General features: G+C 43.5%; 1 protein-coding gene across 1 annotated transcript in view; it reads left to right on the top strand.

Annotated features, from left to right (window-relative positions):
- The window catches only part of LOC126094833 (hemocyte protein-glutamine gamma-glutamyltransferase-like), a 369,792-nt gene that overhangs the window by 112,123 nt on the left and 238,454 nt on the right, over window positions 1-19,215 (top strand). Inside the window, exon 5 of the mRNA XM_049909430.1 lies at window positions 1,552-1,778. Within this exon, the coding sequence (XP_049765387.1) occupies window positions 1,552-1,778 (227 nt within the window). The remainder of the gene's footprint in view (window positions 1-1,551; window positions 1,779-19,215) is intronic.

Genomic DNA, 19,215 nt, shown 5'->3' with positions numbered 1-19,215 from the left:
TCTGAGGTCATCAGTCCTCTAGAACTTAGAACTACTTAAACCTAACTAACCTAAGGACAACACACACATCCATGCCCGAGGCAGGATTCGAACCTGCGACCGTAGCGGTCGCGCGGTTCCAGACTGTAGCGCCTAGAACCATTTGGCCACCACAGCTGACTAAAACAATATTCTTTCGTAAGTGTAATTCTCATCATGTTCAATAGAGAAATGTTGAAGGAAAAAAACTGCAGTACACTACCTTCTGTTCAACCATTGTGTATAGTTTCTGGCGTCTGAATAAATTATTGACTATTGTTTGTATGTTTTGAAGTGAAGGCCTCTCACATAATAAAGAGAACAGCACTGGCCCCAGTATTGAACCTTGTGGGACTCCTTTCCCCATTTCCTCATTCTAAATTTTATCTCCTTCTAGCATTGCCTCAAATGGTTCAAATGGCTCTGAGCACTATGGGACTTAACTTCTGAGGTCATCAGTCCCCTAGAACTCAGAACTACTTAAACATAACTAACCTAAGGACATCACACACATCCATGCCTGAGACAGGATTCGCACCTGCGACTGTAGCAGTCGCACGGTTCCAGACTGTAGCGCCTAGAACCACTCGGCCACCATGGCCGGCTAAAACAATATTCTTTCGTGGGTGTAATTCTCATCATGTTCAATAGAGAATTGTTGAAGGAAAAAACTGCAGTGCACTACTTTCTGTTCAACCCTTGTGTATAGTTTCTGGCGCCTGAATAAATTATTGACTATTCTTTGTGTGTGTTGAAGTGAAGGCCTCTCACATAATAGATAGAACAGCACTGGCCCCAGTATTGAACCTTGTGGGACTCCTTTCCCCATTTCCTCATTCTAAATTTTATCTCCTTCCAGCATTGCCTCAAATGGTTCAAACGGCTCTGAGCACTATGGGACTTAACTTCTGAGGTCATCAGTCCCCTAGAACTCAGAACTACTTAAACGTAACTAACCTAAGGACATCACAAAAATCAATGCCCAAGACAGGATTCGAAACTGCGACCGTAGCAGTCGCGCGGTTCCAGACTGTAGCGCCTAGAACCACTCGGCCACCATGGCCGGCTAAAACAATATTCTTCCGTGAGTGTAATTCTCATCATGTTCAATAGGGAATTGTTGAAGAAAAAAAACTGCAGTACACTACTTTCTGTTCAACCATCATGTACAGTTTCTGGCATCTGAATAAATTATTGACTATTCTTTGTGTGTGTTGAAGGGAAGGCCTCTCACATAATAGATAGAACAGCACTGGCCCCAGTATTGAACCTTGTGGGACTCGTTTCCCCATTTCCTCATTCTAGTCTTTTAAATTTTATCTCCTTCCATCAATATTTGACCTATATAGATCAAGCTCTTGCATTACTTTTGTTAGTGTGGTTCAAGCCAGTTGTTCGTAAAAACGCCAGCTCTAGAAAACGTTAACTTAGTGATGGGAGTGTCAAGTGACCTGTTTTACGGTAATGTCTCTGCGGCTGCAAAGTGCGCTCGGCACAGCTGGTGACGTGACGGCAGATCCGCTGGCGTTGCAGAGGACCAGGTGTACATGGAGAACGAGCGCTACCTGGACGAGTACGTGCTGAACGACGTGGGCAAGATCTGGATCGGGCCGTGGGGCTCTTCGCGCGGCCGCGAGTGGGTCTTCGGCCAGTTCGACAGCTGCGTGCTGCCGGCGGCGCTGCAGGCGCTGCGATGGTCGCCGCTCAAGGACTCGCAGCGCGGGGACCCCGTGCGCGTGGCCAGGGCCATCTCCAAGATGGTGAGTCGAGAGACGCGGCTGCTGGCTGCGAGCGTCGCGACAGACGGCAGTGGAGCTGTGGAGCTGGTCCCCCACAGCTGCTCGTCTGACGCGGGGCATCGGGGGCCGGGGGAAGGGTGTTAACACCGCGAGCGTGCTTCTGCTTCCCTCCACCAAAATATCAATCCAAATTACACATCTACATCTACATCCATACTCCGCAAGCCACCTGACGGTGTGTGGCGGAGGGTACCTTGAGCACCTCTATCGGTTCTCCGTTCTATTCCAGTCTCGTATTGTTCGTGGAAAGAAGGATTGTCGCTATGCCTCTGTGTGGGCTCTAATCTCTCTGATCTTATCCTCATGATCTCTTCGCGAGATATACGTAGGAGGGAGCAATATACTGCTTGACTCCTCGGTGAAGGTATGTTCTCGAAACTTCAACAAAAGCCCGTACCGAGCTACTGAGCGTCTCTCCTGCAGAGTCTTCCACTGCAGTTTATCTATCATCTCCGTAACGGTTTCGCGATTACTAAATGATCCTGTAACGAAGCGCGCTGCTCTCCGTTGGATCGTCTCTATCTCTTCTATCAACCCTATCTGGTATGGATCCCACACTGCTGAGCAGCATTCAAGCAGTGGGCGAAGAAGCGTACTGTAACCTACTTCCTTTGTTTTCGGATAGCATTTCCTTAGGAGTCTTGCAATGAATCTCAGTCTGGCATCTGCTTTACCGACGATCTACTTTATATGATCATTCCACTTTAGAACACTCCTGATGCGTACTCCCAGATAATTTATGGAATTAACTGCTTCCAATTGTTCACCTGCTATATTGTAGCTAAATGATAAGGAATCTCTCTTTCTATGTATTCGCAGCCATTCCCTGCACCATGCGTCAATTCGTTGCAGATCCTCCTGCATTTCAGTACAATTTTCCATTGTTACAACCTCTCGATACACCACAGCATCATCTGCAAAACAGCCTCAGTGAACTTCCGATGTCATCCACCAGGTCATTTATGTATATTGTGAACAGCAACGGTCCTCCGACACTCCCCTGCGGCACACCTGAAATCACTCTTACTTCGGAAGACTTCTCTCCGTTGAGAATGACATGCTCCGTTCTGTTATCTAGAAACTCTTCAATCCAATCACACAATTGGTCTGATAGTCCATATGTTCTTACTTTGTTCATTAAACGACTGTGGGGAACTGTATCGAACACCTTGCGGAAGTCAAGAAACACGGCATCTACCTGGGAACCCGTGTCTATGGCCCTCTGAGTCTCGTGGACGAATAGCTCGAGCTGGGTTTCACACGATCGTCTTTTTCGAAACCCGTGCTGATTCCTACAGAGTAGATTTCTACTCTCCAGAAAAGTCATTGTACTCGAACATAATACGTGTTCCAAAATTCTGCAACTGATAGACGTTAGAGACATAGGTCTATAGTTCTGCACATCTGTTCGACGTCCCTTCTTGAGAGCGTGGATGATCTGTGCTCTTTTACAATCCTTTGGAACGCTACGCTCTTCTAGAGACCTACGGTACACCGCTGCCTTCCAAGGAAAGCTAATCACAATTTGACGGTGGTGTGATGGTAATTATGTTTTTGCGTGTGGTGTTTGCAACCTGTAAAAAAACAACTGTCCGATATGTGCTTTGTGCTGCACAAGCAACATCCGTCACTACCTCCCGATCGGTGTCTCGTTGCACAGTAGTGCCACCCACTGTACCGCACAGAAAATGTTGAAAAAAAAAAAGCACAGAAAGGAACAGGAGAAACGCTAAGGTTGCCACTGGATGGTAATTGATACCCCATTCTCCCTGTTTACAGCAGTTTTCCATTTGGTATTACTCTCCGACAAGGTGCCGATTAACACCCTATACATCCACACAGTTTTGTTTTTAGCCAAACAAACACTATTTCTTGTCTTGTTTCACAAATTTCATTATGATCACTGCACCATCTAATTTTCGGGTTACAAGCCCTTTACTGATTTTAAAGATGATAATGCAGAGATAAACATGAGAATAAGGCAAAGATAGTCTTTTCAACATCTTAACGTATCAATCCTTGGCTTAATGTAAAAATGTTTCAGTGACCATTTTTGACAAATCACATATGGACTAATACAATTCAGCAATTACACTAACATGATTAAACATACCTAGGAATAAAGTTACGCATCAGCCAAAAGTTTTCTATCAAGTGATGGATTGAGGCCCAAAGTTTTACTTCTATCTCGGTGTTGTGATATCATCTAACAAAGGTGAATAATTGAATTGGGTTTGCTCGTAATAGTAGGTGTGAGGACGTACACAACTGTTTCTTTTAGTTCCTAAAATTTCTAACTGTCTGAGTTTGCCCCCTTTTCCTCCGAGTGTAAGACTTGTACGTCTATTGTGTATTTGTAGTTTTTGTTAAGGTAATTGTCCGCAATGTTTTCGACAGAGTAGTGACATTGCTCCAATTATTCAGTTTTGTGCATGTAAAGCGGGTGTTATAATTTCAAGGACTGTAAAGGCACACCGCTGAAATAAATAAGTGAGCTGTGCCATGGTAATTCTCGTGGGTAATGGTTATTGCTGATGCTTGTACGTACCGCTTCCGTCAAATGCGTAGCTCAGCAGACAGAATTCGACTTAATACTCCAGAGACGAAAGCAACACCCACTGCTGCCTTCACAGCTACGTAAGCCTCGTCACACAATCGAATCTCTCACAAAACATCTGCCAGGAGCTAGCAAAACAGCAGTTTCCCAGCCTGGAATCAAGAGCCCTGAGTCGTATCTTCTCTGATTGTTGCCAGCATCATCTTTAAAGTACCAGGGAAGCAGGTTGCTAGCCTTACTTTCCCCGAGTCCCATTGGGTTTTACCCCTAACGGCTGAGGGACTAACCGGTGGATTTGGTAGTCTTTGCCGTATGAGCACAAAGGTGACCACGACTCAGAATGTGTCCGAGATTCCCAGCCTTATTCCAAAGTAACTGGTATCCCGACTGTCGGGACCACTTACTTGGCCACTCATACGTTGCCCGTGGTTCATGAACTAGGACATAACTACAGGAACCCACACCATGAGCCCTGAGTTTACAAAATATTGAGTGGTTAAATTCTTTATTTGTGTGGCCGTGTGTTCTTAGTTGCTTTATAATTCATGAAGGTATTTTTGCTCCTTTGTTGCAACAACAAAAATACGTGATTTTTTCACCAGACGCGTTTCGCTTTATTGAGGTAAAGGATCATCAGTGGTCTTTAATTAAATTTATTTACATTTTGATTTGCTTTTAGATAGAAAAACAGTTCGTTAAGAATAAGTTGGTTTGTAATTAAAAAAATCACCGTAACCAAATCAAAATGTAAATAAACTTAATTACAGACCACTGATGATGCTTTACCTCAATAAAGCGAAACTTGACTGGTGAAAAAATCACGCATTTTTGTATTTGCAACAACGGATCATAAATACCCTTATGAATTATTGTCTTAGATCGCACTCAACGTACACACTCTCAACTAATTACACTTTGCCACTCTCTATTGCAAGCCTCGTCGTACCTTTCATTCTTTCCTCAATCTACTTCTAATGGAATGACAAATGGCTCTGAGCACTATGGTACTTAACTTCTGAGGTCATCAGTCCCCTGCGACCGTAGCGGTCACGCGGTTCAGGACTGTAGCGCCTAGAACAGCTCGGCCACCCTGGCCGCCAATGGAATAACAACTTGCTTGGCCAGGGATAATGCAGAAGGCAGCAAGCCGACTCAATGAAAGCAATGGTCATGAACCACAACATCTCACCATTAGTAGTATAAATTGTGTGAATAAATAACCGGCAGCTGTTGGCGAGGGCGATAGCTCACACTTTTTCTGTGACTTTCGAATCGCAGGTTGCCGGTTACAACCCTTCTGGTGGAACAAATTCCCCAGTATTTGGTCGCCCAGGGGAAGACAGGCGATGTCTCAAACATCCTAAACAGCGAGCTTCGTGATAGCATTTTGTATTCAATTCCAACCATCCCCGAAGTGCCCAGTAAGGTGGGAGCATGTGACTGTCGGTAGTGATCCGTCTGTCTAACGGGGACGTTATGCCCAGGGCTCCTCTTGTAGCTATTAGAGAGGAATTAGCTAAGTGCCAACACCGGTTTTTATCCTCCTCCTTCTCTAATAATCATAGAGTAGAAACATGACAACACATATATAACTTGCCCTAACTACAATCCATGCTCCAACACTACCCGCACACTTTGTTCTTCCTCGTTCTAGTATTACAATTTGTTGAGCCAAGAACTATTCACTAGATGGTAAATACCCTCACCAAAAGCAACAGTAACTCATCATAATATCTCACAGAGTGTTGACCAAAACTTCTGTAATTATCACAGAAAAACCTGTACTGCTTCCATCGGCTGCCAGTCCCCATGAAGAAATGTTTCTCCACATAATTGCAACATTCACCTTCAAGTTTGATTCCCAGAAATGTTACACAATTGTGTTCATTAGTGATGAATGCTTCGACAGTTGAGTAAAAATGCCAGGTGACTAGAAGAGAGGCAGAATCTCGGTATCTATCTGCTTCTTTATCTATCTGCTTCTTCGAAAGCAAAATTTTGATTGCTAATAGGGTGACACACCAGATAAATGTTGTGACTTGATCTGCCGGGCCATTTTCAGTCGAACGAGCAACGTTTGGAGAGCCCTTTGCAATTCTAACGCTGCTCCCCCCACTGCCTAGGCACGATCCCTGTCGGCGACCACTTGCTGGATGTAGTTTGATAGAGGGTGACTGCCCAGGAATCGCAAGCCTATCTTGGGGTGATACTTTTCGGCTCATAAACAACTGTTATTCTCATCTTTGTCAGAGCAATCACAACAGCCGACATTAAGACTAGGTACCTCCTTTGTATGTTTCTCGTTCCTTTACATCGAGTATAACCTCCGACGCTGGATTCGTAATCAACAATTGAGCTTCGGTCACCATTAGACAAGTTTCACTATGGTCGCAACTAACACAAGGAACTCCCAAGCAGTCATGATGATTGTTCGCAAACGTATCACCAGTCCATTTACCATACACGTACACCACGGAGACACAAAGGCAGTCCGGAAACTTTCCATTAGGCTTCTAAGTAACGGTTGCTAATCTGATATGAGACTCAGGCATGTATGTGTATCCTGGTATAGTCTGAAACCAGGTCGGAGTGCTTGTGTATGTTCCTTGGAGTATCCAGCTCCAACGCTAGAGCACCGACGACAAATATCTGATGCGCTGGATCAGTCTTCCAAAGTAGTGTCCAGCCTCCTGGCCCCCTGTAGTACTTTTTTGAGGTGAAATTCAGCGAGCTGTGCAAGAGATTACTCTTTCGCCAAGACATATATAGTTCAACTTCGCGCCAAATTGGAACGCTCAGTAGGTGGTTCCGTCTCCGTCCCCAGCACTGCGCCTTCAGTCAAAACGCTTACTGTGTGCTATGGTTCCCCCATGATAATACCGTCTTCCTGCATCGGGTCTTTAGAAGTATTGATGCCTCACTTTCTTAATGTATTTAACAAACACGTAGACTTCTGAGAAACAACGTTCAATATATTCGATATCAGCACAAATACACCTCACCATATTGTTGTCGAGTTGGCAAGTCATTTGGTATTTTCTTTAATGTTTGTAAATATTTCAATTTGATCTGGCAGTGGAAAGAAATTCTGAAAGTTGCTTTCACAAGATAAGAAAGGGCAGAAGCTGGTGTCTGACGATAAGTATCGGTATATCTCTTCAGTGCAGAATTTTCGAGTTTTGATAGTTTCGAAGTAGTAGTCGATTCAAGCATTAGACGTTAGCAAATTTCCACAATATCTACAAACCTGACAGGGGCAGTCCTCATGTAAGTATGTTTTTGTTTCGTTGCCACAGACATACTTTTTCCCCACATTACGCCAATAACCTTGAACAAAGTGAATTATGGGCAGACTCATAAATAAGAAAGAAAACATAACTTGTAGATGTCACTATTTGATTACCTGGCATTGTCTGCTGGATTATTTATTCAGAAATCTTACCATACTGGAAAAGGTTAGAAGTCTTTCATAGTATAAGAATAAAGTTAATTTTATTTACGTTTCTAAAAGTATAACACGTCCGTCTTATAATTTATACGTCCCCCATCACTTTTTTCGCCTTCACGTTAATAAGAGCTTCACTTCTTTTTTAAAAAGCAGTACGCAAATTGTAAAGTAATAGGTTTTATAGGGTCGTTGCCATAATTATTTAACAGATAATGTGATCAGCTACAACATTTTAGTTTCCCTTCTCTTGCCCCATCCATATCTCATCCCTCCTATCGGTATGTGTGTCTTAGTCTGACGGTATTTTGTACCAAATTTGGAAGAAATTTCTCCAGACCTTACCGAGTTATGTGACCCTCTCCTACAATCAACTGTACCCTGTATGGCGTAAATGGCATCAGGTCTCTTATAAGTTAACCTAGCAACACCGAAAACTGTGGATTTGTCATAAATATAGTTCATTTTCAATCACACATGCATGTCAGCTCCAGTGGTTCTAGAACTCTCACTAAACGTACTTTTTTCCACATAGCAAGCTATATAACTGCGAAGTTTGGCTGAAATATCTGCAAAAGTTGCTGCTTTATACCTGCGTTTACACCACAGATAGGATTACTCGTTTTGTCTCATCATTACAGTCAATGCCTCAGATTACCAATACGTATACTAAGTTGTTTTGAAATTTCTACATATAGTTCAGAGCTATGCTGCAAGATATACACAAGTACACCCACATACAGGGTGTTCAAAAAATGTGCCGAATACTTTGAGAGGTGGTTGTACTCATCGAAACAAGAAAAATAAGTCCAATAAACATAGGTCCGGAAACGCATACTTTTCGAGATAAACACTTGGCAGCAGATATTAGCACAGACGCTGCATTGGCACTCCATCAAATGTATCGGCGGGGTATTATGACGTCTTACTCATAGTATTCTACCTACAGGGTGACAGTTATTGATCTATATGAAAAAAACGTAAATTAGTTGCAAACTACGTAGTGCACACACTTTAGTCAACATGTAAACGTCACTACAGATATTCGGATTTAGGTTATGACATGTTCGATATGCCTGCCATCATTGGCGATGACGTGGCGCAAACGAATAGCGAAATTCTGCATGCCCCGTGAAGTGGTGGAAAATCGATGGTGTCGATGATCTAATTGGCTGTTTTCAGCTCAGCAATGCATTTGGGGTTATTGCTGAACACCTTATCTTTAATATAGCCCCACAAAAAGGGGTAGCATGTGTTCATATCCGGAGAATATGTCGGCCAATCGAGGCCCACGCGGCCTCTGGGTACCCCAGGGTCAGAATGTTGCCCCTAAAGTACTCCTCCAGGACATCAAAGACTCTCCTGCGTCAATGGAGTTGAGCTCCGTCTTGAAGGATATACATCTTGCCGAAATCAGGGTCACTTTGGATAATGGGGATTAAATCATCTTCCAAAAGTGTCACATACCTTTCACTACTCACCGTTCCATCAAGGAATATCGCAGCCATTATTCCGTGACTGGACATTGCACACTGCACATCACCCGTTGAAAGTGAAGAGACTTCTCGATCGCGAAATGTGAGTTCTCAGTCCCTCAATTCTGCCAATTTTGCTTATTGACGAACCCATGCGAATGAAAGCGAGCCAAACCATACTAATCCCCATCATCCCCCCCGCGGCCAACCGTATAGTTTGAACGTCCAGACGCAAACCGTTCAGACGTTATGACGATTTTACTTCATATACAAAATTGTTAAGGTTTTCGTGGCCACTTGTTGACAAACTGCCTATTGGCTTCTGTCTCGGGTTCTTCGGCCGACGTTCATCTAATGATTTTTCTGACGTTTCGCCAGCACGAGTGGCTGGCGACTTGCAAACCTAAGGTGTGGTACAGGTACGTCAATGATACTTTCGTGGTGTGGAGCCATGGTGAAGAACAGCTCGGTGAATTCCTGAGACACTTGAACAGCCTCCATGCCAACGTAACATTTACCATGGAAGTAGAAAAGGACATGAAACTGCCATTTCTAGATGTGCTGGTCTCAAGGGACGGCGAAAACCTGGGACACAGCGTGTATCGAAAACCGACACACACGGACCGATGTCTGCACAAACTTTCAAACCACCACCCGAGCCAGAAAAGAGGTATGATTAGTACGCTCGTAACGAGAGCAGGACAAATATGTGAGCCTCAACACCTCAAACGAGAAATGCAACACCTGGAAACTGTTCTGAGGAGCAATTGGTACTCCACAAATTACATTAGAAGTGTAACAGAGCCAAAAACTCGGCGAAGTAAGGAACCAGAAAAAGAAATGTCGGGTACGGCCCTTCTGGCATACATTCCCAGAGTGACGGACAGAATCGGCCGTATATTGCGCAGACACGGCGTAAAGATGATTTTCAAACCGACAAGGAAGATCAAAGAGTGTCTTAGATCGACGAAGGAGAAAAGAGACCCACTTGCAATGTCGGGAATGTACCGTATACCTTGCACATGCGGAAAAGTTTATGTCGGAATGACTGGACGATCCATTAACACCAGGATCAAAGAGCATAAGTGACATTGCAGGTTGGGGCAGGTGGAGAAATCGGCCGTGGCAGAGCACGCACTGAATGAGACCGACCACGTAATAAAATTCGCCGACACGGAAGTTCTGGCTGTAGAGAAGCACTATCACACGCGCTTGTTCAGAGAAGCTGTAGAAATCCAAAAACACGCGAACAGTTTCAACAAGAAAGAGGAAAGCCTTAAGGTAAACGGATCCTGGCTTCCCGTACTGCAGCGAACGACCGTCGCAGGTAGCAAGAGGAGAACCGCACCGGAAATGACCGTGGAGAAGCCCTCGGACGTTGGCGCGCCAGGTACATATAGTCTGCGGCCGCGAGCTCGCCTCCAGTTCAGCACCGGCAATGGAGGGTGAAGCTTTGACAATGCCAGCCACTCGTGCTGGCGAAACGTCAGAAAAATCATTAGATGAACGTCGGCCGAAGAACCCGAGACAGAAGCCAATAGGCAGTTACTTCATATAGTTCAATAATTGTCGTCCTGTACCATTAATTGGTCTGCAGTCAATTGTGTGGTTCCAGTCGTGTTGTGTGCCCTATTGTACAGTACTGTCAACTCTGGGTACGTATCATGGTGTTTCATCTTCTTCCAAATGCGGATTCACTTATATGTTTACCGCTTTTGCGCTGTTTGTACGTACAGATGGTGAAGCACATATTCTCTCTTCCACCACTTGTTAGCAATGGTCGCCTACTACTCGACAAGTGAAATGGTGGATATGATATTCTGCTGTGGTTTGGCAAATGAAAGCAGCTTACGAACCCGTGTCCTCTATGTTGAAAAGTATCCACAGCGCAGAGTGTCCTCTGATAAGCTGTTCGGCAGACTTTTCCAGCGTCTGAGGGACACAGGTACCACTGGCCTCGGAAGACTGACAGTGGAAGACCCTGCACAGTCCGCACGTCCGACGTGGAGGAGCGTGTGCTACATTCGGTGAAAGAAACCTCTGCGACCAGTGTGCGATTATTAGCAACAGCAGAAGGAGTGTCTCACTCTTATCTGGGGTGCTTCATGACAAACTGCTGTATCGATATCATCTACAGCTCGCTCAGGCCCTAAGGCCTCAGGATCGTCATGGCAGATAGAGGTTCTTCAAATGGTTCAAATGGCTCTGAGCACTATGGGACTTAACTTCTAAGGTCATCAGTCCCCTAGAACTTAGAACTACTTAGACCTAACTAACCTCAGGACATCACACACATCCATGCCCGAGGCAGGATTCGAACCTGCGACCGTAGCGGTTGCGCGGTTCCAGACTGTAGCGCCTAGAACCGCTCGGCCACACTGGCCGGCATAGAGGTTCTGTCAATGGCTGTTGCAGAAGTGTTCCGCAGACCCACTGTTCACGTCCAAGATTTTATTTATCGATGAGGCAGGTTTCGCAAGAGATGGTGTTATGAATTTTCATAACCAGCCTTTATGGCCAGATGTAAATCCCCAAGCAATCCAGGAAGGAGGGCGTCAACACCGATTCTCAATCAACGCATATGCAGGCGTACTTGGCGATAGATTAATAGGGCCATACGTGCTATCACAAAGGTTAACTGGACTTTCTCACTGATGTTTTGCCTACCTTGCTGGAGGCTGTGCTGTTGCAGCAGCGAATGTAAATCTGGTTCATGAATGATGGCGCAGCTGCAAACTTTCGTCACAATGTGCGCGAACATCTAATGCAGACTTTTCGACCGCTGGAAGGGTCGGGAGGGGGGAAGGGGGTGGGGAGGGGAAAGTGCAAAATGTGGCCTGCTCGTTCCCCAGGCATCAATCCCCTAGACCTTTGGTTATGGGGACACTTGAAGGACTCTGTCTACGCCACGCCAATCAACAATGTGCGGACACTACAGGGTTGCGTCTTCAATGTGTGCCAGCAGGTACAACAACATTGCGCCAGAGTGCAGAGACGTGCATTATCATGGACGGACGCCACGTTGAGCACCTGCAAACACGTGTTTATAGCACAAAGTATGCGTTTCCGTACGAACGTCTAATGAACTTTGCATTTCCCGAGCCACGTTTATTGGACTTATTTTTCTTGTTCCTATGAGCAATACCACCTCTCAAAGTACTCGACACTTTTTTTAATATCCTGTTTATCCTTTTATATGTTTCAAATGTTAATTTTATGTTCTAAACGTTATGAAAACGTTGACTTCACTTTCTCATCTTACTGTATTGTGGGCAACGATTTGAAAGTTGTTAGATTTTACGTTGGGGAACTGGAATTTTAGTACTGTTAACCGTGCATCAAGTAGCTAAGCAAAACGTATTACACAATCCTACCTACTAAAGGAAAAGTTAATCATCAAGTAAAACGGGAGCACCATACAACTGTAAAGTCTTCCACGCTCAGTCCGTGAACGGGTTTCTGGCCTGGTTGCAGGGAGAATGCATCCCTTTGTTCCCTACGGCACTAGGAGTGGCGGGGGGGGGGGGGGGGGGGACCTGGGATCGTGCTGCACGGACTGGAACGCGAAAAGGTCCCCACTCTCACTCAGATTTAATCTGAGACCTGAGGAACGAAGGAAGATGAGGTTTTCAACGTACCGTCGACAGCAAGGTTGTTGTTGTTATGGTCTTCAGTCCTGAGACTGGTTTGATGCAGCTCTCCATGCTACTCTATCCTGTGCAAGGTTCTTCATCTCCCAGTACCTACTGCAACCTACATCCTTCTCAATCTGCTTAGTGTATTCATCTCTTGGTCTCCCCCTACGATTTTTACCCTCCACGCTGCCCTCCAATACTAAATTTGTGATCCCTTGATGCCTCAGAACATGTCCTACCAACCGATCCCTTCTTCTGGTCAAGTTGTGCCACAAACTTCTCTTCTCCCCAATACTATTCAATACTTCCTCATTAGTTATGTGATCTACCCATCTAATCTTCAACATTCTTCTGTAGCATCTCTTCTTATCCAAACTATTTACCGTCCATGTTTCACTTCCATACATGGCTACACTCCATACAAATAATTTCAGAAATGACTTCCTGACACTTAAATCTATACTCGATGTTAACAAATTTCTCTTCTTCAGAAACGCTTTCCTTGCCATTCCCGGTCTACATTTTATATCCTCTCTACTTCGACCATCATCAGTTATTTTGCTTCCCAAATAGCAAAACTCCTTTACTACTTTAAGTGTCTCATTTCCTAATCTAATACCCTCAACACCACCCGACTTAATTCGACTACATTCCATTATCCTCGTTTTGTTTTTGTTGATGTTCATCTTATATCCTCCTTTCAAGACACCATCAATTCCCATCAACTGCTCTTCCAAGTCCTTTGCTGTCTCTGATAGAATTACAATGTCATCGGCGAACATCAACGTTTTTATTTCTTCTCCATGGATTTTAATACCTACTCCGAATTTTTCTTTTGTTTCCTTTACTGCTTGCTCAATATACAGATTGAATAACATCGGGGAGAGGCTACAACCCTGTCTTAGTCCCTTCCCAACCACTGCTTCCCTTTCATGTCCCTCGAATCTTATAACTGCCATCTGGTTTCTGTACAAATTGTAAATAGCCTTTCGCTCCCTGTATTTTACCCCTGCCACCTTTAGAATTTGAAACAGAGTATTCCAGTAAACAATGTCAAAAGCTTTCTCTAAGTCTACAAATGCTAGAAACGTAGGTTTGCCTTTCCTTAATCTTTCTTCTAAGATAAGTCGTAAGGTCAGTATTGCCTCACGTGTTCCAGTATTTCTACGGAATCCAAACTGATCTTCCCCGAGGTCGGCTTCTACTAGTTTTTCCATTCGTCTGTAAAGAATTCGTGTTAGTATTTTGCAGCTGTGGCTTATTAAACTGATTGTTCGGTAATTTTCACAACTGTCAACACCTGCTTTCTTTGGGATTGAAATTATTATATTCTTCTTGAAGTCTGAGGGTATTTCGCCTGTTTCATACATCTTGCTCACCAGATGGTAGAGTTTTGTCAGGACTGGCTCTCCCAAGGCCGTCAGTAGTTCCAATGGAATGTTGTCTACTCCGGGGTCCTTGTTTCGACTCAGGTCTTTCAGTGCTCTGTCAAACTCTTCACGCAGTATCGTATCTCCCATTTCATTTTCATCTACATCCTCTTCCATTTCCATAATATTGTCCTCAAGTGCATCGCCTTTGTATAGACCCTTTATACACTCCTTCCACCTTTCTGCTTTCCCTTCTTTGCTTAGAACTGGGTTTCCACCTGAACTCTTAATGTTCATATAAGTGGTTCTCTTATCTCCAAAGGTCTCTTTAATTTTCCTGTAGGCAGTATCTATCTTACCCCTAGTGAGATAAGCCTCTACATTCTTACATTTGTCCTCTAGCCATCCCTGCTTAGCCATTTTGCACTTCCTGTCGATCTCATTTTTGAGACGTTTGTATTCCTTTTTGCCTGCTTCATTTACTGCATTTTTATATTTTCTCCTTTCATCAATTAAATTCAATATTTCTTCTGTTACCCAAGGATTTCTACGAGCCCTCGTCTTTTTACCTACTTGATCCTCTGCTGCCTTCACTACTTCATCCCTCAAAGCTACCCATTCTTCTTCTACTGTATTTCTTTCCCCCATTCCTGTCAATTGTTCCCTAATGCTCTCCCTGAAACTCTGTACAACCTCTGGTTCTTTCAGTTTATCCAGGTCCCATCTCCTTAAATTCCCACCTTTTTGCAGTTTCTTCAGTTTTAATCTACAGGTCATAACCAATAGATTGTGGTCAGAGTCCACATCTGCCCCTGGAAATGTCTTACAATTTAAAACCTGGTTCCTAAATCTCTGTCTTACCATTATATAATCTATCTGATACCTTTTAGTATCTCCAGGGTTCTTCCATGTATACAACCTTCTATCATAACAGCAAGGTTATAATTTCACAATTCTTTAACAAAAACGAATACAGAATAATGTTTCTGACTGCGTGAAACTCTTTCCCTATTTCTACTCAATTTGTTCTGTACCCACAGTCGTGTGAAATGTGATCACAACCATGTGGAACGGGAGACAATTTTCTACATGCCTATGACCGTGTTAGTAGAGCCCCTTCGTGGGAAACGGTAGACTGAAAGTAACCAGCAGTGTACTGTACTTTTCAACAAATGGGCATGCTATGCACAAGTTCTCTCCTGGCCACACGTGGCACGCCGGAAAAAAACACATTCAGAGACAAGGAAATTGCCACAGTCGAAATAAGCCAATGAAGCACCTTCTGCAGTGATTCTACATTCTCCGATAATGTGTGTACCACAGAAACAGCATAAATAGAATTCAGGAGGGATGCCAAAGTAAATTTGCGCTCGAGTCGTAAACACTAATAGGGACATATCTCCAATCGCATAATCACCATGTGTTCATAATAAACTTCATAATTATCGTAACATATAGATACAGCAATTCCCCAAAAATTCAGGTGGGTGATGAACAGACCCCATTTTTTCCACCATTAGTACTTAAAATTATCTATAGACTGGCTTTAAAGCAACTTGAAATTCCTACTGTTATTAAATGAACAACCGTTTTGCATCGACATTACACTTGTCTATGCCTCGTTACACAGAACCAGATGGGACAAAGGATAACGTGGTGCTTCGAAACCCAGAATCTACTCTGTAGGAATCAACATGGATTCCGGAAACAGCGATAGTGTGAGACCCAACTCGCTTTATTTGTTCATGAGACCCAGAAAATATTAGATACAGGCTCCCAAGTAGATGCTGTTTTCCTTGACTTCCGGAAGGCGTTCGATACAATTCCGCACTGTCGCCTGATAAACAAAGTAAAAGCCTACGGAATATTAGAACAGCTGTGTGGCTGGATTGAAGAGTTTTTAGCAAACAGAACACAGCATGTTGTTCTCAATGAAGACACGTCTACAGACCTTAAAGTAACCTCTGGCGTGCCACAGGGGAGTGTTATGGGACCATTGCTTTTCACAATATATATAAATGACATAGTAGATAGTGTCGGAAGTTCCATGCGGCTTTTCGCGGATGATGCTGTAGTATACAGAGAAGTTGCAGCATTAGAAAATTGTAGCGAAATGCAGGAATACCTGCAGCGGATAGGCACTTGGTGCAGGGAGTGGCAACTGACCTTTAACATACACAAATGTAATGTATTGCGAATACATGGAAAGAAGGATCATTTATTGTATGATTACATGATAGCGGAACAAACACTGGTGGCAGTTACTTCTGTAAAATATCTGGGAATATGCGTGCGGTACGATTTGAAGTGGAATGCTCATATAAAATTAATTGTTGGTAAGGCGGGTACCAGGTTGAGATTCATTTGGAGAGTCCTTAGAAAATGTAGTCCATCAACAAAGGAGGTGGCTTTCAACACTCGTTCGACCTATACTTGAGTATTGCTCATCAGTGTGGGATCCGTACCAGATGGGGTTGACGGAGGAGATAGAGAGGATCCAAAGAAGAGCGGCGCGTTTCGTCACAGGGTTATTTGGTAACCGTGACAGCGTTACGGAGATGTTTAGCAAACTCAACTGGCAGACTCAGCAAGAGAGGCGCTCTGCGTTGCGGTGTAGCTTGCTCGCCAGGTTTCGAGAGGGTGCGTTTCTGGATGAGGTATCGAATATATTGCTTCCCCCTACTTATACCTCCCGAGGAGATCACGAATGTAAAATTAGAGAGATTCGAGCGCGCACGGAGGCTTTCAGACAGTCGTTCTTCCCGTGAACCATACGCGACTGGAACAGAAAAGGGAGGTAATGACAGTGGCACGTACAGTGCCCTCCGCCACACACCGTTGGGTGGCTTGCGGAATATAAATATAGATGTAGATGTAGATGTAGATGTAGAATGTTGTAAATTACAAAACAAACAAACAAAATAATACTTCCGAAATGACAAAAAATTATATAAATTCAGCCAACTGACTAGGTAGTTATTTAAGCAATGCATGGCCGTTACACGGCCTCAGTAATTTCACTTGTACTTACACAAAGAAAAAAAGAAAGGATCTCCAATCATTGACCTGTTATAATTGAAATAAGATTTTCATGAGAACCTGTCGCGCAAGAGTAATGGCGACATCATCAAAATCTGCAGGCTGTCTGAAAAAGTCATCCGCGAGGCACCGTAAACCGAGTACAATTGTCACCCAAGGCTTTTATTCACTTCCGCCCTCTGTCTTTCTAACCTTTCTTAAAAAATTCTGACGGAGACATGGTTACTGATGGGCATAGAGCATCCCGCGTCGACCTTTCCTTGTTCAGGTATGCCCCTGGCACACTGCTGGAGTCACATTACCTTTGACCAAACCGACTACCAGCGTGCACTACAGAATTTAAAGCTCTTTGTGTGAAATTGAATATCTTTCTGTTTACGATGTCAGTTTGACACGAAAATTATCAGAACAGACACGAACGAAAATATCAGTTATGGAAGTGAGTAATTAAGTTATCCTCTCAACAAGCTCCTTTCAGAATTTATGAAGCAAACTATTATGTATACATAGCTGCACATGATTTACGTTAATTCAACATCAGTAGCCTACATTACATTACATTACATAGCACCCAACAGTAGTTACGAAATTTCATTGCCAGCATTATAACTGTTCAGGGGAAAATGTAAAGTCTCCATTGTGATGTTTTGATATTGGTTGTACTCAGGCTCGGACTCCTCCGAACTGTCGTTAAAATATTATATTCCGCTTTTCATTTCAGTGATGATCTAAAGAGAAGTCTTCCAACACTGATATATACTGTTTGCCATGTCTGCGTAAATCATGTGCGAAAAAGTGTAATGTTTGGCAACTGGAACAAGGAAGGGAAACCCTTTATATCACTTTCCCTGTGATCTGCGCCTCGTCGTCCAGCGCCGCGAATATAATGAGCGCCAAAAGTTGCTCACTAGAGGGAGCCGTGGGTTTGTCTGGCTTTGCTCGCTTCCCCCCTCCCCCCCTGCCTTCTCATTCGTCCTTATACCGGCAGCCACCGTTTGTCTCCCTTCTCCATTTTCTGTTTTCCATTTCAGATATGTCTCACCCTTTATCAAACGGTCTAACCACAAAACACGAAAACGCATGACCGAACGATGCTGTGTTACTAATCACAAAAGAATTACTTCCAACTGCGATGGTGCACACAAGCTTAAATCCATTGAAGCAACGGAAACTGATATTATTACTTCAGAACAAGATTTATTGTTAAAATTAGGAGAATAATTCTGACCACCGTTCGTAAGTCCTTCAATGGAAAATAATGTATATTGAAGGAGTCAAGGTAAGCAGAGCACTATGGTAATATATAAGCAATTTCTATTACAATTCTCGAGTAACGAACAAAAACATAAAGACTAGTAGGAAGAACATTGCAACAAAAATTACGTTTCCTAACGTACTCCACTACGACTTTAAAAGTATGGATTCAGATGTAAGAATAATTTTCGTACTTCGGATATTAGTTAAAATTTTATTTCATAGAAACATATAAAAAAGTAGCAGTTGCTTCTACAACTTGACTCTGTTGTTATTTACTCTACCTTCTACAACTGTTACTGAATAAATTTTACATGTACCAACCGAAGTATAAATTCAAAGTGCACGCGAATTTCTTTGGGTAACACTCAGTATAAAATTCGAATATAAACTTAAACCAGCAGAGAAACGCTCCTGTCTTAGCAGAAAAATGGCGAATATCTCCCTCCTTAAAAGACTCTGACAGAGAAGTGGGAAACCCGCTGCTTCTATCCTCACACCGTCTCATTCACTAAATATTTTGTCATGCGAATATATTCGCGCTCTGTTATCACAAGACAATCTAAATCCTTTATGCCAGCTCTCTGTTTGTAGTTAGGCCTTGGTACTCAGCATCTTCTCCC

This window comes from Schistocerca cancellata, chromosome 8 (genome assembly GCF_023864275.1).
Source record: "Schistocerca cancellata isolate TAMUIC-IGC-003103 chromosome 8, iqSchCanc2.1, whole genome shotgun sequence".
In the NCBI taxonomy this organism is placed as follows: domain Eukaryota; kingdom Metazoa; phylum Arthropoda; class Insecta; order Orthoptera; family Acrididae; genus Schistocerca; species Schistocerca cancellata.
Note: the sequence above shows the minus strand (reverse complement) of the source record. Positions and strands in the feature narration are given on the sequence as shown.